This window comes from Zosterops lateralis, assembly GCF_965231275.1.
Source record: "Zosterops lateralis genome assembly, chromosome: 10".
NCBI lineage: Eukaryota > Metazoa > Chordata > Aves > Passeriformes > Zosteropidae > Zosterops > Zosterops lateralis.
The window spans coordinates 11,451,030-11,470,691 of record NC_139770.1 but is presented as its reverse complement, the minus strand read 5'-3'; the positions used below and the strand labels follow the sequence as shown (position 1 = coordinate 11,470,691).

General features: G+C 44.5%; 1 protein-coding gene across 4 annotated transcripts in view; it reads right to left on the bottom strand.

Annotated features, from left to right (window-relative positions):
• Positions 1-19,662, bottom strand: part of CCDC50 (coiled-coil domain containing 50) — a 38,489-nt gene that overhangs the window by 4,964 nt on the left and 13,863 nt on the right. For 2 of the 4 annotated variants that reach the window (XM_083868653.1, XM_083868655.1), the window contains exons 2-8: positions 15,693-15,755; positions 14,235-14,364; positions 9,731-9,821; positions 6,910-7,027; positions 2,546-3,244; positions 989-1,095; positions 354-398 (exon numbers count right to left, since the gene is read on the bottom strand). In XM_083868653.1, coding sequence (XP_083724779.1) covers positions 354-398; positions 989-1,095; positions 2,546-3,244; positions 6,910-7,027; positions 9,731-9,821; positions 14,235-14,364; positions 15,693-15,755 — 1,253 coding nt within the window. Of the gene's footprint in view, positions 1-353; positions 399-988; positions 1,096-2,545; positions 3,245-6,909; positions 7,028-9,730; positions 9,822-14,234; positions 14,365-15,692; positions 15,756-16,631; positions 16,697-19,662 lie in introns of those variants that run through there. The other 2 variants (XM_083868654.1, XM_083868656.1) reach the window with 2 other exon arrangements.

The following is a 19,662-nucleotide window of genomic DNA, read 5'->3' as shown; positions in this document are numbered from 1 at the left end:
ACCAGAAAGGTTCTGCAAATGCAGAACCTTTCTACCCTCTATCCCTTCTCCTTAAAGGGGTTGGTGGTTCATCTCACAGCATCTTGGATAGTCTCCCATGGGGCTCAGTTACAAAAAATGGCCTTAAAGAACCATGAACTTCCTGCCCTTGCCATGGTTATAACAGGCAGTGCAACTCCCTGCTTGGCCAGGCAGAAAATATACACGAAATCCATCTGGGAGAAAAGCCCACTGGAGCCCCAAGCTTCCTCTACAAGGATAGAAATTAACAACTAGAGGCTCAGAGGAAACAAAGGCTGTTTAGCAGCTTCTGCAAGTAAAGGAATTCCACAAGTATTTGACTTGTTGCTCACCTCATCTTGGGCTACCTGAGCTGCCTTTTGATCTGCTTCATTAGCCTGAGGGGAAAAAAAAGTGGTGAAGGAAAAACAGAGTAAAAAATTAACATCTCTGAATTAATAATACTCATTAACCTACTGGTTAATGGGCAAGTAAGTGCCCATACAAATACCCATCATCCTCTCCAAATATACTGACCTACCCCAATACTCACCTCACAGGCCAACTCCAATCTGCCATTTCAGCTTTTCAGTTGAATTTTGCCCTCATGTATCTGCCAGGCCACACCACAATGCATTTCCCACTCTGATGCCTTCTCTCTCAAAGATGGGAAATGGCCTGTCTCACTTGTGAGATGTTCAAACTGTCTACATGCCATCTTCACCTGCCTGGAAACATCCATTTAATATCACTCTGCTTCACTAGTCTAATTTTGGGATGTTTATTTAAAAAAATAGGGCTTATTAGTTGGAAGCCAGCTATCACTCCATACTTGTGTGTGTGGAAGACAAATGTAATTAGCAGAATGCACAGGAGCAAGACCTTAGGTCTTACAGTCACTCTCATATATTAAAGATTTACAAGTTAAAGTTGTCCATGCTGGTTGCCTTAGTTCCTTCCAGTTGACCAATGCATCCTCTCTACTCACCAGGAGCTCTTCCTCCTGCAGCTTCCGAGCAATCTCTGCATCAGACAACTCCTGTTCCAGTCGGGGTCCATCGTACATGGCTTGTTTCATCCCTCTCAAATTAGTCCCTACAGAATTGGGAGAAAACAATCAACTCAACCATTCTCCAAATTCTTTGGTAAGGAGATCCCCACCATCTCCTCAGTCACCTGTAAACCCCCCACTGAAGAGAACCAGAGATCACTACAGTGTAACCTGCCACACCACTGGTGTGAGAGCACCTTTAGCTGAGGTTTCTCTATATACACAGCAGTATCTGACACATACTGTCTTAGATAACAAATACAACTCCACTGCAGAACAGGCCATGTCCCTTGAAGCAGCCTTTGGTGACAGCAATGCTAGCAAAGGAAATGTAATTTGTCACTCTCTGCATTGATACAAAACTGGGCAGCAGAGAGCAGCCCAACATTTGGTATGAGCACAGCAGAGTCTGAACACACTGCTAAAGCAGCATGGGCTGCAAGGATTACCTGGGACAGGTTCACATGAGTTTTCAGACAATTTCTTCCTTGGGATAACCAATGAACTTTACAATTCAATGAAAAAACAGACAACCAATCATTTTTGAAGTTCAGTTCTTGTTTTGAGTATAGAGTTCTGTTATTTTAAACCTAATTGACACTTCCTATTTCCCTAAGGAAAGCATTCATATCATGGGGAAGAAGAATAATTGTCCCGGTATCTCCAGACACACATTATCCTCCTCACCTTATTCACGTGAAGATCAGTTAGATGGCTTAAAGCATAAGCTGCCCCACACTTTGACAGACATAGATCCAAGTCTCTAAACTCCTACTTTCACTAGGTCATCCCTACTTCCACTGTGGCTTTAAAAGTAGAAAGATGGACCTGGATCTTTAAAGTCTCCAATCCCCAAGTGCTTGTTCAGCAAGCATCTTACAAATAGAACCCAGCTGGATGCCCAGTGCCACTAGTGAACTTTGTCCAAAGTGAACTAATTAAGTTGCCAGCAGGGTTTTTAATAAGAAGTGGATGAAAATTGCTGGGTTTTTTAGAGCTTAAGCAAAGTGTCCTCACAGTTGCATCTCAACTCCACAAAATACAACCATAACATAACATAACATTCAGAGTTTTGTTACTTTTTTTCTCCTGTACAAGAAGGTCACCACACAAACGTATCACAAAAAGAAAAGCTAGGTGTTGGTTGGAGTTTTTTGGGGGTCTTTCTTTGGGGATGGCTTGCTGGTTTTCTTGGTGGGGGGGTGAGAAATTTGTTTTCTTAAACAAAAGGATATCAAGGGCATCACTTCCAACAATACCTTCTTACTCATCCTCTCCAACACCATGGAACATCAGAACATAGAGCAAGAACATTAATGGATAAGAATCCTGCTGAATCAGGGAAAAATCTAGGCAAGATTCCCTGTGTACACACTGCAGGTAGATACTGGAGAGAAGCATCTTCAAGGAAGGCAAACGTATCTCAGAAATCAGTATGGGGCACACAAAGGTCCATCCCCACACAAATGCGCACCTTCCCCATCACTTGGTTACCTGGGTCTCGCTGGCAGTCTCCAACCTTCCCCTGGCTCACAGCATGAGGGGAGGGGGAGTGTCTCCTGTGTCCTGCCCTTTTGTAGGCTCTTGCCTCACCCCTCCTATAGTCATCTCTAGGTTCAGTATCATAGAGCTTCTCATCATGGGCCGCCCTGTGTGACGAGTGGCCCTGATGGTGCGATCTGTGTTTCTCAGATCTGCCATGCCGATGCCAGCTCTCCTGCTCCGCCTCCAGCTCCATCTCAAGGAGGGGAAGGTGCTTGTCTCTTGGTGGCTTTTCTTGCTTTGGTGGCTTTCTGCTGTGCCGTGCTTCTGTGAATCCATGCTCTGACTCCAGGTCAAGGCTGAGAGGTCTCCTCTCCTTTTGCCTGCCAGCTGTCCTCCTCTCCTGCAGCTCCCAGCTATTGCTGTGATCATAGGCACGGTGCTCAGTCTCTCTTTCCAGGTCAAGGCTGGGATGTCTCCTGGACCTTCCCTGGCTGGCTGTCTTCTGCTCCTGCTGATGGCCATGGCTGGCCTCCCTCAGCTGAGGAGACCTCCGATGGCTCTGTGAGGTGGGGTGCCCATGTCTGGAGGCACTGCCGGGCAGAGGTGAGGGGGGTCCTCGGTGCTCTCTCTGCTGGTGCCTGCACCTGCCATGACTGTATGCTCTGGGAGGTTCACAAATCTGCTCTCTGGGGTCACCCCAGGTCTGCTCTGAGCAATGGGGGGACAAACAAGGAGGAGGTTAGTGGTGCTGGGGTTAATGGGGGTTCGAGGCCAGACTCACAGCAGGGAGCTGAAGGAGCTTGATGCAAGCTGCTGAAAATGCAGGCAAAGCATGATGAAAGAAAGAATAATAACAGGGACAGGTAAGGCTTGCAGGATGCAGAGGGGACACAGTGAAATGGCAGCCTGGATAGCAGGGCAGCACAGGAGTCAACAAGGTTGGAGCAGGAAGCACAGGTCCAACCTAGAAGTGTCTGAGCACTTCCTAGACAAGGACATGTCAATATGGAGACAAATGACTTTTAATGATGCCACTGGGGCTGAAAAACAGCCAAGAGAGCAGCTCATCTCCTGATGACACATCACTGCTGCAGGATCCTGAAACCACCTGGGAAAGGTTTGGAAAGAAGGGCACAAGATGCAGGAAAGGCTGGGAGACAACAAGGGGCATAAGGCCAGGAGGAGCCAAGCAGAGTGCTCAGGTTGGACCTTGGTTTATAAGCACAGGTGGCTTGCCCTGGCTTCAGGCACAAGGTTTTTCATCAGAAAAAGCAGTCTCACCTAGCTGGGTGAAAGACCCACATAAAGCAGAAAGGAAGTAGGATAGGATTTTTTTTCTTTAAATGCAAGAACAGGATAGCTGCAGCATCCAAACATCCTCCACCACAGGCTCCTGCATATCTTTTGCAAACTCACAAGTTTCAGGCCTGCACCTAATCATTGTCTAAAAAGAAGTTTCAGCTCTGAATGCAAAGATGGTTATGGACAGAAATTTTAGGTCAAAAGAAGACTGCACCAAACCCAGGATCCTGACCTCAGTATTGTAGCTAGAAAAGCTGCTTACATGGCATTTTGGTGGGGTTGTTTCCTCTTTGCTTCCCAGAAAGCAGGTAGAAATTTCTCTGCTTTTAGTTCCAGTAACAAGCCTGAAACAGCTAGGAGGTTGCAGCAGTCTGCCTGCATATAATCTACTAATTGATTTATTTTTTCAACTAACCTATTTGCTAAGAAAAATCATTGCACTGAGTGAACTATTATCTCTCTACAGCAGCTTTTCAACATGAAAAAAATGCCTTGAAGCAAAGATTGATTTGAAACAGAACTACACACACAACTCCCACCAAAAAACGCCTGCAGCAGTAGACTTTCCTCTCCTCAACTGTCCAGAGTTTGTTTTATAGTATCTCAAAATATTTAAAATAGATTTCACTGCCCATGAATTGCATTCTGTTTTAATGAATAGCTCTGTCTCATTTACAATCTACCTAGATTTCAGAGGGAGAAAAACAAACCTCACACCAAAACTGAATGTTCCCTTGGAGTCCTTCTATTCAGAAAAAACTTTTTCAGAGCCAGCAAAAATAGAGCCTACAGAAAATCCACCTTCAAAACAAGTCTGTGTGACTTTTATCCAGAACAGGTGTATTTTTAGAAGTCCATGAACTATATCAGGAAAACTGCTGTGGTTGCTCTTTAGCTGGTTGGATTTTTTCTGTTCATTTTTAGAGCATTCATATGATTTACAGAAAACAAATACCCAATCAAACAATCCAAGTGACTTACTGAACAACAGAGACCAGAGCCTGAAAGCAAGAGTCAGTTTTTGAACAATACTCACAAGGGTCCAAAAATTAATTCAATTTTATCATTGAGGAAAGCTCAATAAATACAAGCGCAGAGAGCAGGAGAACATGAAAGAGCAAAGCCTGGCTGTGCTGGGAAAGGATTGCTGCAGGTAACACAACCATGCCAGACAACCCAACAGATGATTTGCTTTTGGGGTATCTCAGGGTAATTAACTCACCAGCAGGTGCTGGTTCTGTGGCACCTTCTAGAGGGGCCATGTAAACACTCCACACGCCCTGGTGTTAATCTCTGAAGCAGCAAGTGACTGAGTGTACACAAAAAATGTTTTTCATGGCACAGACACTTCTGGGAGGAACTCTGCCTTTTCTCATGTTTATTTTTCCACTTTTAAAGAGCTCAGAATGCTTTGGAGCAATAGGCCTAATCCACATTCCTCCTGGATAAATTTTACCTCAGTCTCAAACAACAACAAAAAAAGCCCCAAAACCACACCCCAACCTCACCAAAACAAAAGAAGTTTAAAAAGCAAGGGCTTTTTATTTGTTTCAATTCACAACTAATGAGGACAATACAAACCAAGGCTGCTAAAGCCTAATCAAATGGTGCTCAAGTAATTAAGAGTCCCCAGAACAAGCTAGATGATCCAGGCATAAAATCCACTCCAGTCCTTTGTAGCTTTTAAGGAGCACAGATCAAGAGCAGCACTTCTAGGAGTGGTCAGGCAAACACCTCCTACCTCACCTTCAAAATTATGTATTATTGCAGTAAGAAAACTTGGACCCACAAGATATCCTGCTCTTCAAATCCACACCACAGTCCTTCTTCAGGAACTCACAGCCTTTGTCAGCTGATTTGTTAAAAAAAATCCATCCTGTCCTACCATCTCTGCATGCACACTGTTACCTATGCTGCATTTTTTCAGACTTCTCCCATTTAATTCTGAAAACCTGAAGTGTGGGACATAAGACTCCAAGGTCATTTTTCCCAGCTCTGTGCATGTAGCAGGACTTGTGATCATGAAGTTTCCACTTGGTTACTGTTTTGCACTTTTGAACTTTGTGCTTTCTTGGCTATCTCTGAATTTCTTCCAAATTGAAACTAAAGTACTTCGTGTAAGTTCAAATAAAAAGACTTTAAAAACTGCCAATGACATTAATGTTGAGAAATGAGGTCTGATCTTCATCTTCACAATCTGTTAATCAAAAGCAACCCATCTTCCCCATCACATTTTTGAAGAAAGAACAGAGGAACCACCACCAGTGCACAGCAAAGCCATCCCCAGATTGCTCCATAATTAAACACACCCTGATTCTCTCCTCCCATTTTCAAGAAGGTCTGGATTCAATCACAGCAGATGACCAAAAGGAAGCAATAGAGCACTGTGGATCAAATCATTTCCACACCGTACAGTCCCAGATGATAATCACAGCAGAGACATTCTGTAGATGTAGAGATGACCTTGTTCTTCAGTAAGTCATTCAAGGCAGTTGTGCTAATTTTACAGCTTGAGTACATACCTGCAAGGAGCTATTTCTGAAACACATCTCCATGATGCAGCATTTATTCCTTCATGTAGCCGTGCCAGCAACACAAATGAGCACATGGAACTGTCTCTCTTCAAATGCAAGTATGGAATTTCACCAGCATTTCTCCCCCACACCCTTGGTGTCACACAGCAGTAACTGCCTCATCAGCCACTGCCTTTTTCCACAAGCACTTTTAAAACACACATATGTGGCTGTACTTGTACATACACACACCACACTCCCTATCCCTGTCATTTAGGCCACCTTCAAGAACAATAAAAACTATTAAATTGTCTTCTCTGGTGTTTGTTTGGTTTTGTCTTTTGTTGGTTTTGTTTTTTTTTTTGGTTTTTTTTTTTTAACTGAATACTTCCTGATTATAAATACTGAATACTTCCTGATTCTGACCCTGGAAACTGATGTAATGCTACAGTGCTAAATGCAGGACTGTAGGATAAGGGGAGTTTCCTAAACAGTTGTCAGACCACCAGGTCCACCTACACTGCCATGATCCTGACCTTTCATCTTGCAGAAACATACCTCCATTTTCTGCATAATAGCTCTCTTCATAGCCTGTGTGTCCCTGGGACTCTGGGTAGTGCTTCTTGCGCTTTTTTTCTTCCTGCAGTTCTTTCTGTTGAAGTAGACGGGCAATATCCTGCAGAGATGGAAAAAAACAGACATTGAATCACCACTAAAAAGTATCCACAGATTCTTTTAGTCAAATTCTTTATACAGTTATTACAACCCTTACCAAAAAACAAGTTTAATTTTTCAGACACGGCAATAACAGTTACTCAAATTCAACCCCTGGGCTGGATGAGGCTTTCAAATTAATGAGTGACACAAGGGATCATGTCAGCAACTAGTATTCAACCTCAGCCAGGCCCAGGGCTGAGATTCCAACACCATGGCAAACTCACAGGTCCCTGCTCCTCCTGCACACAAGCCTGCTAAGCCCTAATGGCCAAAGCAAGGCAGACAGAGCTGCATGTGCAACCTCAGGCTTTCAGCAAGGATTTGGAAGCCACAGAAGTGCACACCCACTCACAGGGACAGGCTGGATCTCCCCTCTGCACTCTGCCAGAGAAAGAAAAACACAGATGCAAAAACTGTCCAGCTAAAGGCACTTCTGACTGGAAGGAGTTCCCAGAGCAACCTGCAAACTCACCTCACAGCAGCCGTAATTTTCAGGGACTACAGGATGCCAGGCAGAGAAATGCATCAGTTTGACAGACAGAGACTTGAAGCAAAAGAAAATCGAAAGGACATTAGGAAGAGCAAACTAGGCACAAGGCAGGAGCACAGGGGGGACTGCAGCCATTTGTCTCCTGTCACAGTTTTGGTAGATATGCCAAAGAGAAGAGCACTCCATTTTCCTAATTGGTTTTCCTTTGAGATGACTAATGGATCATCAAGGCCCATGAACTGCAAACAGCTCCCTGGGGCTCGCTCTTCTGAGGCCCAGGAGTTTGTGAGTCAGTGAAGCCAGTCTGGAGCTAGGGAGCAAGGCTGGGACATACCAGCAGGGCATGCTGCCCCTTTGGATGCTATGCATTTAAGCCTTCCTAATCCTCAGGACCTTTACAAAGCCATGCATGCAAAGTGGACACTGTGGGCAGGAAAGGCATGGCTGAAATGCAAACTAAGAGTCAACACTCTCCAGAGCCAAGCCAGCACAGGAGGACATTGGATGGCTGCTGAAATATAAACTATTATTTCAGGATTCAGGTAAGATCTGCTCTGAAACCAACTTTGTGGAAAATCTGGGGAAGCCACAGGCTCCTTCCAAAAAAAAAAAAAAAAAAGGAAAAAAGAAAAAAGAAAAAGCCCCTAAACAAAACAACAACAACAAACCAAAACAAAACATTATAAAGCTCTACAAACTCCTTCCCCTGACAAGGTTAACCTTTCTAGCAAGTGCAGTAAGTCTATAAATATATGAGCTAAAGCACATTATCTCTAGGACTGAGACAGCTCAGGACTTGCAAATCCACACAAACCACTTCTTACAAACAGGATTCATAAGCGGGCAGGGCAGGCAGGCTTAGTGCTTCATTTAAAAACCCTGCACTACAAAAGGATCTGCCTCAGTCCTCAGCTACATTTCAGCCACATTTGGGAACTTCCCACGTACCAGCAGGAAGAGATAGAATATTTATGACTTCCCCTTGCTTTAAGGCAGAGTCAGCTGAAGTCTGCTCCCAACTGCACAAGATGGTCAGCAGGCAGGTTTGACAGGCTGCAAGGACCTGTTGTCAGACTGCTGATATCCCTGCAGTTCTCTACATAAAGCAGGAAGGAAAGGTGCAATTCCACAAGCCAACATTAGTTTTGCATCTCCTTCACCTTCCTGATAAAAATATGACATATTACTATCTCTCTCTTAAGCATAAGTCCTGTAGCCAAAGTGTTCCTCCCACCCTGTTACCAAGCTCCACTTGGAAGCCAAGCCCTTCCCATCTGTCTGGGAAGCCCTTCAGTACTTGCTTGGAATTAATGGTAGAAGAAGAAAATGAAGTCTTGCAAAAACCCCAATGCATCTGTCAGGTAAGGGCAGATTCCTGGCTCTTCCAGGAAATACACCCTTGTGTTCAAGCTCTTCCTATACAGAGAATGCCACCAGGTGCCTCTTGAACATCTTGAGACAAGTCAGGCTTCTCAGGAAACCACCAGAAATCAAAAATGCAGACACACTCCAGGCTCTCATAGATGTTCCTCTACTCTGTGGGTTTCTTGAAAACTCAGTCTGACAGGCTGGTCCACTGAGGCGACCAACAAGCAAAATCCTTTGTACACTATGAACAAACCACACCACCCACTCTCAAGCAAAAGCAGCAGAGAAATATTCTGAAGTCACAACAGCAATCTGCTAGCAAGAAACTGTAACAGGGTGCTCAGGCTGTGAAAGACTAAACTGAAGAATGGAGAAGCCAGAAACAGATGGCTGGGCTAAGAGTCCTGCTGAAATCTTTGCATCAAAGACAAAGAAATCATGGCCCAGGATTCTCCTAAGAGCAGTACCTGTCTTCTTGCATTTGAGGAGCAAGCAGGTCTCAGAGTGTATTAACAACTACAACTTCCTACAGCAGGGCAATAAACACGTCAGCAAGACTTACCTATTACTTGCCCTCTTTATTAGCAAGGCCACTGGCATCAACAACTCTTCTGACCCCTGAGTGTGAGGACTATGACTATATCTTATTCCTGTAACAGGACTCCCCAAAATTTCTGTGCAGAGATCTGTCAAGTCAAGGACTGCCACCATGCAAGCCAACTCCTGTAGCTACTGGCTAAGAAATGTCTGCCCTGAAAGGGCTGCTACAAATAGCCCTGCCATCCCTGCAGCTTTAAAGGTTACCTCGTCTTTTTCCTCTTGCCTGCGGCGCTCCTCCGCTTCAAAGGCGAGCTTCACTTGGATTTCCTGAGCAATCTCACAGTCCTGTCGTTCCCTAGAAGGCAAGAAGATAGGGATTATAGGCAGCTGAAGTCACAGGCATCAGTCAGCCTGGAGAAAGGGATAAAAGAGCTAAAAAAAAAATCCATCTGATTTACATAAAAGAATTGTTACTCAGTGTTAGTGAGGAGCTATGAATCCTCACCAGGGACCAGGACTCCCTGTACTTACTGGTGGCCAAATTTAGAACATACTTCCCAAAACATCCACAGAGTACAAAGTAAAAGAGATTTATGGGCAGATTGCTAAGAAAGGAGACAAGTACCACAAAATAGGGCAGGCCAAGGTAGTGCTCAGGAGTCTGCAAACAACCTAATTCTGCTGAGTTTTTGCACATGTGGTATCAAAGGAGGGGTTCAGGGGCAAGGTTTCCAGGCATTTCTGGGAAGTGGCTTTCATGTGTAAGCCAAGAAGGAAGTGCAGGAATATGGTACATAGGCCAAGTGGAGGCTGGAGGTGGCAGTTCAGTAATGAATGAGAAATGCCACTGAGGTGGGACAAGACACAAAAGCAGTGCCAAGAGGCAAGGGAGCAACATGACTCAAAACAAGAGAGGTTAAGCCACTGCCACGTGCCAGTAAGGATGCAGGAACACAAGATTGCATTAACTGGGGACAGAGAGAGATCAGAGCAACTGAGACATGAGAGGTTTGGCTGTGCAGACAGACCAGGAAGGCTAAAAAGCATCTGCAAGAACAGTGCCACACTCAGCAGCATGCTCTTATGTCCAGCAAACAGGCTGGAACAATGGCCAAGGATTCCTCAGTGCAATTCAGAAATGGGCTGGAGGATTTGAAAAGAAAGACTAAAAGCTCTCTCTTTCAGCATTGTTGAGATTGAGCTAAAGAGCAGCTCTAAAAAGGTCAGAAAAGTCAACCCCACAATCCCAACTACTGAAAGGCAAGACACAGGAGGAGAACTGGGAGCAGCAACGAGCAGAGCCTGCCTTATTAGATATAATCTTTTGAAGAATACACTGATCAGATGGGTGATGACAAGACTACCAAGAGTGGAAGACAAGCAAATAACTGAAGCAGACTGAGCTGTGTCAAAGCTGTGCTGTGTGGGCTGGAGAACCTAGTTCTAGGTTTGAGCAAGTATCTGGGCATAAATGACCTAGTGAATCTGGAGGCAAAAGACTAGAAGAGAATCTAGGACATGAGAAGAGGAAGTTAAAACACTTTTAAGTGCAGACAAACACTTTCTGTTGCAAAACCAAGAAATGTGGCATGACTGGAGCAGCCAGTGGTACAACAAAGCCTTTCTTTACAGAAAATTAAGGAGAGAAGCAGAAAGGGTGGATATGTGGCAAGGGTGGAGAGGAAGGACACTGCAACAAGAGGGTTTAGGGGACAGATGTCACTAAAAAACATCACATTTGTCATAGGCAACAAAAAGGCACACACAGCAGGAAGGAAAAGAATATGATTTCTGTCAACAGCTCTTTGGAAGCAGACCTGCAATTGGGCTGGAGTTATCAATAGGTTAAACATTTTATCGGTTTCTTTCATCCAGGTAACAAAACCTGGTGGTCATTTTTTCATGTGTCTGTGTGTGTTTGATTTGACTCAAAGCCACAGGAGTTCACACATCTAGTTCTTGGACCTGCTTTTTAAAAAGGGACCTCGGCAAACCTGGCACCAGCAGAGAACCACAGCTCCCAGCAAAACAATGGCTGAATAAGCAAATCCTAGGGAGCAGGCTGTCAGTGAGCCTGGCAGTGGATCCTTTACAACCCCAGGCTCTGAGGACATGAAAGCAGGTAGAAAATAAGTTACAAAGGTCAGACACATTGAGGCATTGCACGTCTCCAGTTCCCCTGGCACCTGTGAGCAGGGCTAATGTGCCAAGTTCATCAGCACAAACTGACTTGCTAAATGCTTAAAATACATCCTATTGCAGACAAACAGGACAGGAAAACAACTAATCATCTTTCACAGCCAAGGCAACAAGGTCATTGCCTCTCTGTTAGCAGAAATGAACACCAGAAGCATTGCAAACACAAAAGCATTTTCTTCTTTCTGATGACACATCTTGGAATATCCCACATCAATTCCTAAGAACTGAAGAGCCACAGACAATTAGATTTGGGGGTTTATTGCTCAGCAGTAATTAAATACTGAGATTTGATTAGTTAGTCAACATAAACTAATGTATTAACTTGTGCGAACATAAGAAAATAGGTTCAAGAGCTTTGACAGCTCTTCTCGTCCTTCAGTTTCCTTAGTGTGAGCTCCAGCGCCCATCAGACCCCAGAAATCAGCCAGAACAACATAAACATCACCATTCCTGAACATCCCACTCGTGTGTCCTTCACTCCTAGGCAGCCAGGAGTGTTATGAATGTTGGGAAAACTTGACATCAGTTTATAAAGAGAGAAAAAACCTAAAAGTTTGTGTGATCAGAAAGCTCCCTCCCATTCACAGTGACTGCAGCTACTAGTTGTTGCCTGATGAAGAGAAAGAAAGGGAATCTTTAAGGGAACTGTTCAAAGGAACTGTTCACATCAGTGCAACAGAACTATCACAGCATTGGGAGCAAAACAGGGAAAGAACATATTTTCACACTATTTTATTTTAGTAATCTTGCTACTATGCTTAGCAGTGTGCAGGCTGCTCAGCTAGATGTGAGAGATGCTTTTAAAGAAGCACAAAAATCAGGTTTGATACTTCCCTGAATTCTTAAAAAGAAATGTTTCTATTCTCTCATTTACCTTTACTAAGTCTTTCTGAGAGAAGTTAGGATTTGAAAGAGAGAAGAAAGAAAATAAATTTGAAGAGCTTTTTTAATTTCTGTTTCTAAAGATCCCTTAGCTCTGCCTTCTTACTCCTCCCATCACCTTGTAGTGTCAAACTGTCCTAGATGACACAGAAAGCAACAACAGGGATTATTTTGTTGCCAGAGCATGCTACTCTTGGACACGGAAGAGACAGTGGGAATGTACAAAGAATTAAGGAAGAAAAAGATCCAATTACAAAAGGATGTCTCCAACTCCTTTTACTATTCTTGCAGAAGAGCTCCTGCTCTCAGACGCAGAACTGCTGCTGACACAACATTTTACATCAGCAGTTCTGCCTGTGCTTTGGCTGACAAAGTTCATAAATCCCATTTTACAGAGTCCTACAACAAGAAAATTGTTTGCAGCTCCCAGCAAACGGAATCATGTCTGCCATACAAAATCAATTTTTATGTTGTCATTTACTCACTCACATCTCTAATTGGTAATAAAGACAAAACTATTGAAAAAAAGCAGACTTGAGAGAGACATATGTACATAAGGTCTGTCCCAATGTGCTGGGAACATTGAAAACAGGGGCTGATCTGTCACGCCTCAGCTTCAAAGCTTTCATGAGCTGCTGCTTTGAAGCCAGTCCTGCATCTCCCACATCTGCAACACAGAGCCTTTCTGCTGTCAGATGAGCCACCCAGGCTCTGTGATCCATCACCAACTGAACCTGGTGGGTGTCATCCCAGAGCCCAAAAAAACCCAGGAGGCAGCACAGCTGCTGGGAGATGCTTCCTGCTTGCAGACCTTGTATTTGCAGGGACTCCCATCCAGACACCCCTCAGGAGTGGGATCTGGCTGAGCCCTGTCACACAAACCATCTGTTATATCGAGTGCTCTGCAAGGCCACTCTGGATTGGAAAGCACAATTTGTTTTGCCCTGTGCTGCCATATTTTACTCCTACACCAGTTCAGAGCTGAGAGCCATGGCACACAGGGAGCCAAACCACAGACCACAGGGTTAAGATGTGGTGAGTGGGGACTGGGCAAACCTGCAGAACAAACTGGATCACTCATCAAACTCTCCCACAGTTGCTGCAGAAGTCAATGACTGCAAGAGAAGGCCTGACCCTCATTACCCATCCCCATTGAGCCACCCTGGGGCAGCAATTCCCCTTCCCAGGTCATTTCACACTGAATAGCTGCAAGCACAGCAGGACACCAAAAAGCATCACACCCAGCTCCTCAAAAGCATTCATCAAGCACAGGGCAAACACACCAATATCTGCAATTTCCACATGAGGGAGATTCCCCTGTAGCACTGGGTATTTCTGTGACAAGGTTCCTTCACTCTCAAACTTCAGCCAAGGACAAGGCCAACCCAAGTGGCCAAGTTACTCCATTTTGACAACAAGCAGTACAATGGGAAGGCTCCTCCTCATCAACAGGCAACAGTATGGAAGGCAGGATGGGGTCCAGGAACACCAGCTCCCACCCTGCTCTCATTACTCTGTGCCAGAGCCTGGTATCAATACTTTTACAGCAATGGATAGCCAAAGTAAAAAAGAAACAAAAGCAAAAGGGTGATGAACCCCACACACTGTCAACTCAAAGCAGCTGATATTAGTGCTCTGACCAAATGGGATTAGCATTCCCATCCCAAGATCCCCAGCAAAAACTCACAAGTCTTTTTGGTGTTTCTGGATTTGAGCACGGGCTTTCTTATCCTCCTCTTCTTGCAGTTGCTTGGCCATCTGCAAGTCATGTTGCACCAGACGATTACGCTGAACATTTGTGGCCAAGTGATGCTCAACTGGAAATAAACACAGGCAAGAACCTTCAAATCAGGCTGCAGAACTTCACTGTGTGAACAAGATAAACCAAGTGGGAGGGAGACTCCAGCCCAGAAAGGAAGAGAGATCTTGGCAGGGAAACACCAAGAAATCTCTCTAGAGGTGGGAAAGTCCTGAACTGAAATTATGCTAGCAGCTTGAGATTGCCTCTTTTCAGCACTGAGGGGGCTGTGTATGTGTCTGTTACCAAAACAAGTTCTGCATATCTTAACACATCCAGATTTATAGGGAATAGTTTTTAGGATTTGAATCTCATTTTCTGACCACAGAAAAATCACCCTAAATGAATGAAGTGGGTCTGGGAGGAACCACCAGAAGCCAGTGAGGATGATCTGAACTTAAACCACTTATAATGGATACTTCTCTAATTTTTTTCTCAAGAACCTCTACAGAAGAAAACTCCTCTCACTCTCAGCAGAATCAGTTCCAAAAAATCTCCCTACCTTTATATTTAGCAACAGAGCAACTTAGTACTCCAGTGAGTCCTTTACCATACATGGATATTGCCTACCAGAAAAAATGGCTACATGAGCTGCAGCCCAGAGTAGTCTTTGACTCAGTGGTCTCAGGTTCCAGCACTAAGGGCACGAGCAGCTGCACCCTTGGTGGAGCAGCAGGAATGGCATTAGCACCTGGTACTGGCAGATACCAAATTGGTGAGAGGCTGACTAGAGAGGCCACCACACCTGAAACTGCAATGTAAACATACCCAAAGTAACAGATAACCATGTAAAAAAAAAAAAAAAAAAAAAAGTACCAGTCACTTTGAAGTCCCTGGCTGTACTTTTTTTTCCTCTTTTATAAATCCTTCTAGTGTACAGCTGCCCTACCTCAAAATGTCTGAAAAGGAAGGCTCCTTTCAAAAGGCAGACACTGGCAATTCTGAAATAAGTAAACAAACAGACCTCTTCTGGTTGTACTTCAGGTGAGACTATAAAATTTGAAGCTTCCAGAATTGTTAGTCATTTCTAAAAACCTTGCCCAGCAACAAAACCCCAAGTGCACTCCCACATGCAATTTTATCATAAATGGCATAAACAAACTCAACTCTAAAGGAGAGCACAAAATTGAAATATGAAATACAACTATCTCTGGGGTACAATGTGAGCTGGAGCAGAGCAAAGTGTAGGGTTACAGGATAGTGAAGACAGCAATAACAAACTGTATTCCATTAAAAGGAAAAAATTAAATAAAAGCAGGAAGCATTTTTCTTAGCAAAATCAAATAAAGGCAGATATCTGTTGGGACAAGCTTGTTTCAGTTTGCTCTGAAGAGCATTGCTACTTACTCTCTTGTTCCTGTAAATTATGGGCCAAGGTATGATCTTCCAGAATAGCGAAGTCTCGACATACTGAACAGGGAAACAAAGTAAAGAGAATTAGCATCTGAAAAAATAAAACCAAACAAAAAAGCATCAAATGAGCTATGGGAGTCAGGGGAGCACAGAGACATATGGACCTCTGACACACTTTCTACCAGCCAAGGTCTGGACTTGTGTTTTTCCCCACTCCTGCCATCATGTCTATTTTTGTGTGAGTTTATTTCTTTGTCCTTGTTGGCATAAAATTCCTTTTCCACTCTCCCCTTGACCTCCACTTCAAGAACAGAACTGTCCATGCTACCACTGGAACAGACCTTCAGTACAAAACTCTGCCTTCCATTCAAACAGAATATATATTATGTATTTATATCAATGCCCACACCAACTGCATTCATCTAAAACCAAGTGCAAGCATTTGTGTTTACTGTGACTTTCTGTGCCAGGTTAAAGAGTCTGAGAACAGTATTTTCATGGTACAAAGGGTATGTGCACGCTGGCACCTCTCCAAAGCTGAGCAGACTGAGCTTCATGGCTCTCACTGCAAGGCATTTCTACCAACTCAGGCATCATTTTCAGTTGTTTCTTGTAAGCTTCACTGAATGTTTGAAGTGCAGATGTTGGATTTGCACCTAGAACCCAGATATGGGATCAACCACAGCATTATGGGCAGGGATAAGAACAGCTTCTTCAAAAGATGCTGAAAATAACCTTGAGACAAGTGAAATGGGAAACAGACAAACTCACTTTGGCACCAGATAAAAAGCAGCAGATTTTTGCCAATACCTATCACTTTCCCACTTGAACTTGCAAAGGAATGCTCTACCTACACTGTAGAAAAACACCAGAGTGTATTTTTAACTTGTTATGATAGGCAGTAAGGCAACAAAACATAAGCCACATACGTACTGGGACAGGGACAGACACACAGCATCAGGCTCAGCCTTTTGGTGGCAGGTTCACATCAGCTTCCCTGTGAACCAAAGACAGACAATGACCTGTCCCCTGAGACGTCAGGATGGGGCCCCTTTTCACACATCTGCCAGACCTGGGGTTTCTGCCTGCTTCAAGGGGAGTTTAAGGCAGTGGCACAAAAAAATTTACACTAGAGAGGTCTGTCACTTATTTTCCCTCAACGTGACAAGCTAAGAAGCTTAACAGCACCCACAGAGGGGAATATGTCCCACTTGAAACACATCACAAAGCAAAGAACTACAAGGTGCTTCTGAAGCCACAGAGGGAAGTACTAACTCCTCCTGCTGTACTTCATCGGCAGAACCTCTGGGAAGACCAAGATTTCTCTTTAGCAGAACACAGGCACAGCCTAAAAGATAGACTGAAAATAACCCCAAAACCCCTAGATGCATCAAAAGTACAAGGGGAATTTATGAGGATTCTGTTTGTGAAAGGACTCAGAGACAGAAAAGATAAAACATTTCCACCACCACAAAGGAAATGAGACAGTAGCTGCGTTTTCCTGAGACACAATCCCACAAGCCTTCCCTTTTCTCACAGATGCACACACTCCACTAGAGAAGCATCAAGACATTACTCCACATCTTCACAAAACATCTTGAAGAGTTTCTAGTTGTCTGTACCAAGAGATCAGATAATGCTTTATCATATTCAATGGAATTTTTGGTTCAGTCTGCATTGAAGGGTGTTTCAAGATGACAAAAGCTCCTAAGAGCGAGAGCAACACTTCAGGGAAGGACAGTGACACGCAGCAGGGTGGAGATGAGGACAAAGGTCACAGTTACAGGATCCCACAGTGGCCCACTTTAAGCATGAACAAATCTGGATGGTGTAATTAAGGTTTTGTTGTTGCTTTTTTTCAGTGCAACTTCTTTGAAAAAAGGAAAGATGATACGAAACTCAATAGCCTTGAAATGCTTCCAGTGACCATTTCTGTACAAAGAAAGAAACATTGCCTTGAGCCACAGATCTGGAAAAGCCACAGCTGAGTCACGGGCAGCAGTGCTATTCACAGGTGACAAACCCAGAGTGCTTGGTGGTCACCAACACATGCTTTATACAGGATAGGGCAAGGGAGTCTTGCCCTAGAGACTAATTCAGTGACCCCTAACACTACTTCAGCTTCCTAGAATGACAGTGGAACAACCACCTTCTGCTCACAAGAAGCATTATCTGGCTTGCTGGAAGGACACTTCCAACTGAGAGGTTTGAGCCTTACCATGAGTTCAGAGCTAATCACAGACACCTCAGCACGGAGCCAGTCTGCCCAAATCTAGGGCTGTTATTACTGCCATGTATTTAAAAAGCAGCACTTGCTCTTCTTAAAAACAAACATACAACAAAAAAAACCCAAATAAACAAAAACAGAGAATGGGAGGATGGGAGGGACATATTATTTTTAACTGCAACAGGTCTCTGAGCAAGCCCACAGCACAGCTGCCTGAACATCTGTACCAGCAAGACAAGGCAGGCAGCACAGGAGCAAGGAGGAATATTTCAGAGCTACACTTTTTTTTTTTTTTTTTGGTAAGGATCACTGCTACAAGAAATGCTTATAGAAGTACATCGTAGCCCTTCCCAAATCCATCCTGCACAGGCTCACACACTGCCTGATCCCTGTGGTATTCAAGAGCTCTGTCTTGTCAGTCAGTCATGGCGCTAATGGCGCTGGCAGACCTTCACTCCATCCTCCCCAGAGAGGAACATGAGCATTGGAGGACTTCAGCTTTGTTTTTGTTTCTATTTTACACCATTCTACCCACACCCAGACACACTCCTCTGTTTGGAAAAACACACACTACAGACACATGCTTGGCACATGGGCAAGAAAGTGGGAGGGCCATGGTAGGACGCTGCTCCTTGTCTTTCGGCAGTCTTGCACCAACCCCAGAACAGTCTCATCTCTATCACTGAGCTTTATCCCTACAATGACTGTTTAACCCTTTCAGATTGACAGGCCACTAAAGACTTCCTAAAGAAAGCATGGGCTCAAAATAAAAAGGTAAAGTTCATACAGACTTCTGTTGCATAGACAGGCCTGCTTCTTCTAGCTGTTCCTCCAGAGAAGTGATGGCAGTTGTCCATGGCTCTCCAAACAAACAAGCAAAACAAACTCCTCAAATTCTCAGTTCTTGCAGGCTACCACTGAAAGCTCCTGGATGTCACTGATGTAAAACAGGGACAAAGGCTCCTGTTAAGGTTGTTTTGAAGTGCAGTTCCTGGGCCAAGGAGCACATATAGGGCCAGAGTACCACCTTCCCTGGTGCAACTTCCAGCTCCTGACCCAAAGCCACCCAGATCTAGTGCCACGGCCACAGCACCCAGACCTGAGGCTGTGCCCTGCCACCACCTGTCCCACATCCCCACAACACCAACAAAGCAAGTGGGGACACTGCCCTGGGATGAGCCACCACATTGCAAGGCTTAGACATGAATAAAGAGGCTGGGTCTTAAACCAGGGATATTAACCCACCAAGGTCCAGTACAGAAGCTGGAAGGTACCAGTGGTATGCACATTGGAAGCTCCTCAGTGTCCAGGTTCCTTGGTGTTCCCATCTCACAGAGGACACAGCATGGAGCAAACTGGTGGGGCAGCAGCAAGCCTTGGGTTTGTTCACACATTTGGAATTATTTGAGCATTGCTGAAGAAGCCATTTGGCTGCACACACACCCCTGTTACAAACCCAAACAGACAGCTCGAGCACACAGCTCTCTCTTTGTGCTGCTGTGGCTGCTGGCAGGACAGGCAGCACAAGACCTTTTGTCACTGTCAGAAACTTGGCTGGGCTGGCTGCCTCCAGCTCATCTGAGCACATTATTCTCAAGTCCCATCAGCCCGAGAACAACGTGCTAAGGAAGATGAGAACATCCCATTACAAACACAAGGAAGCACTGTCAGAGAGCCAGGTGGCAAAGGATGGGGACACCTGCACCTCCCTAGCAGATTTGGGGCTGATGGCAGTGC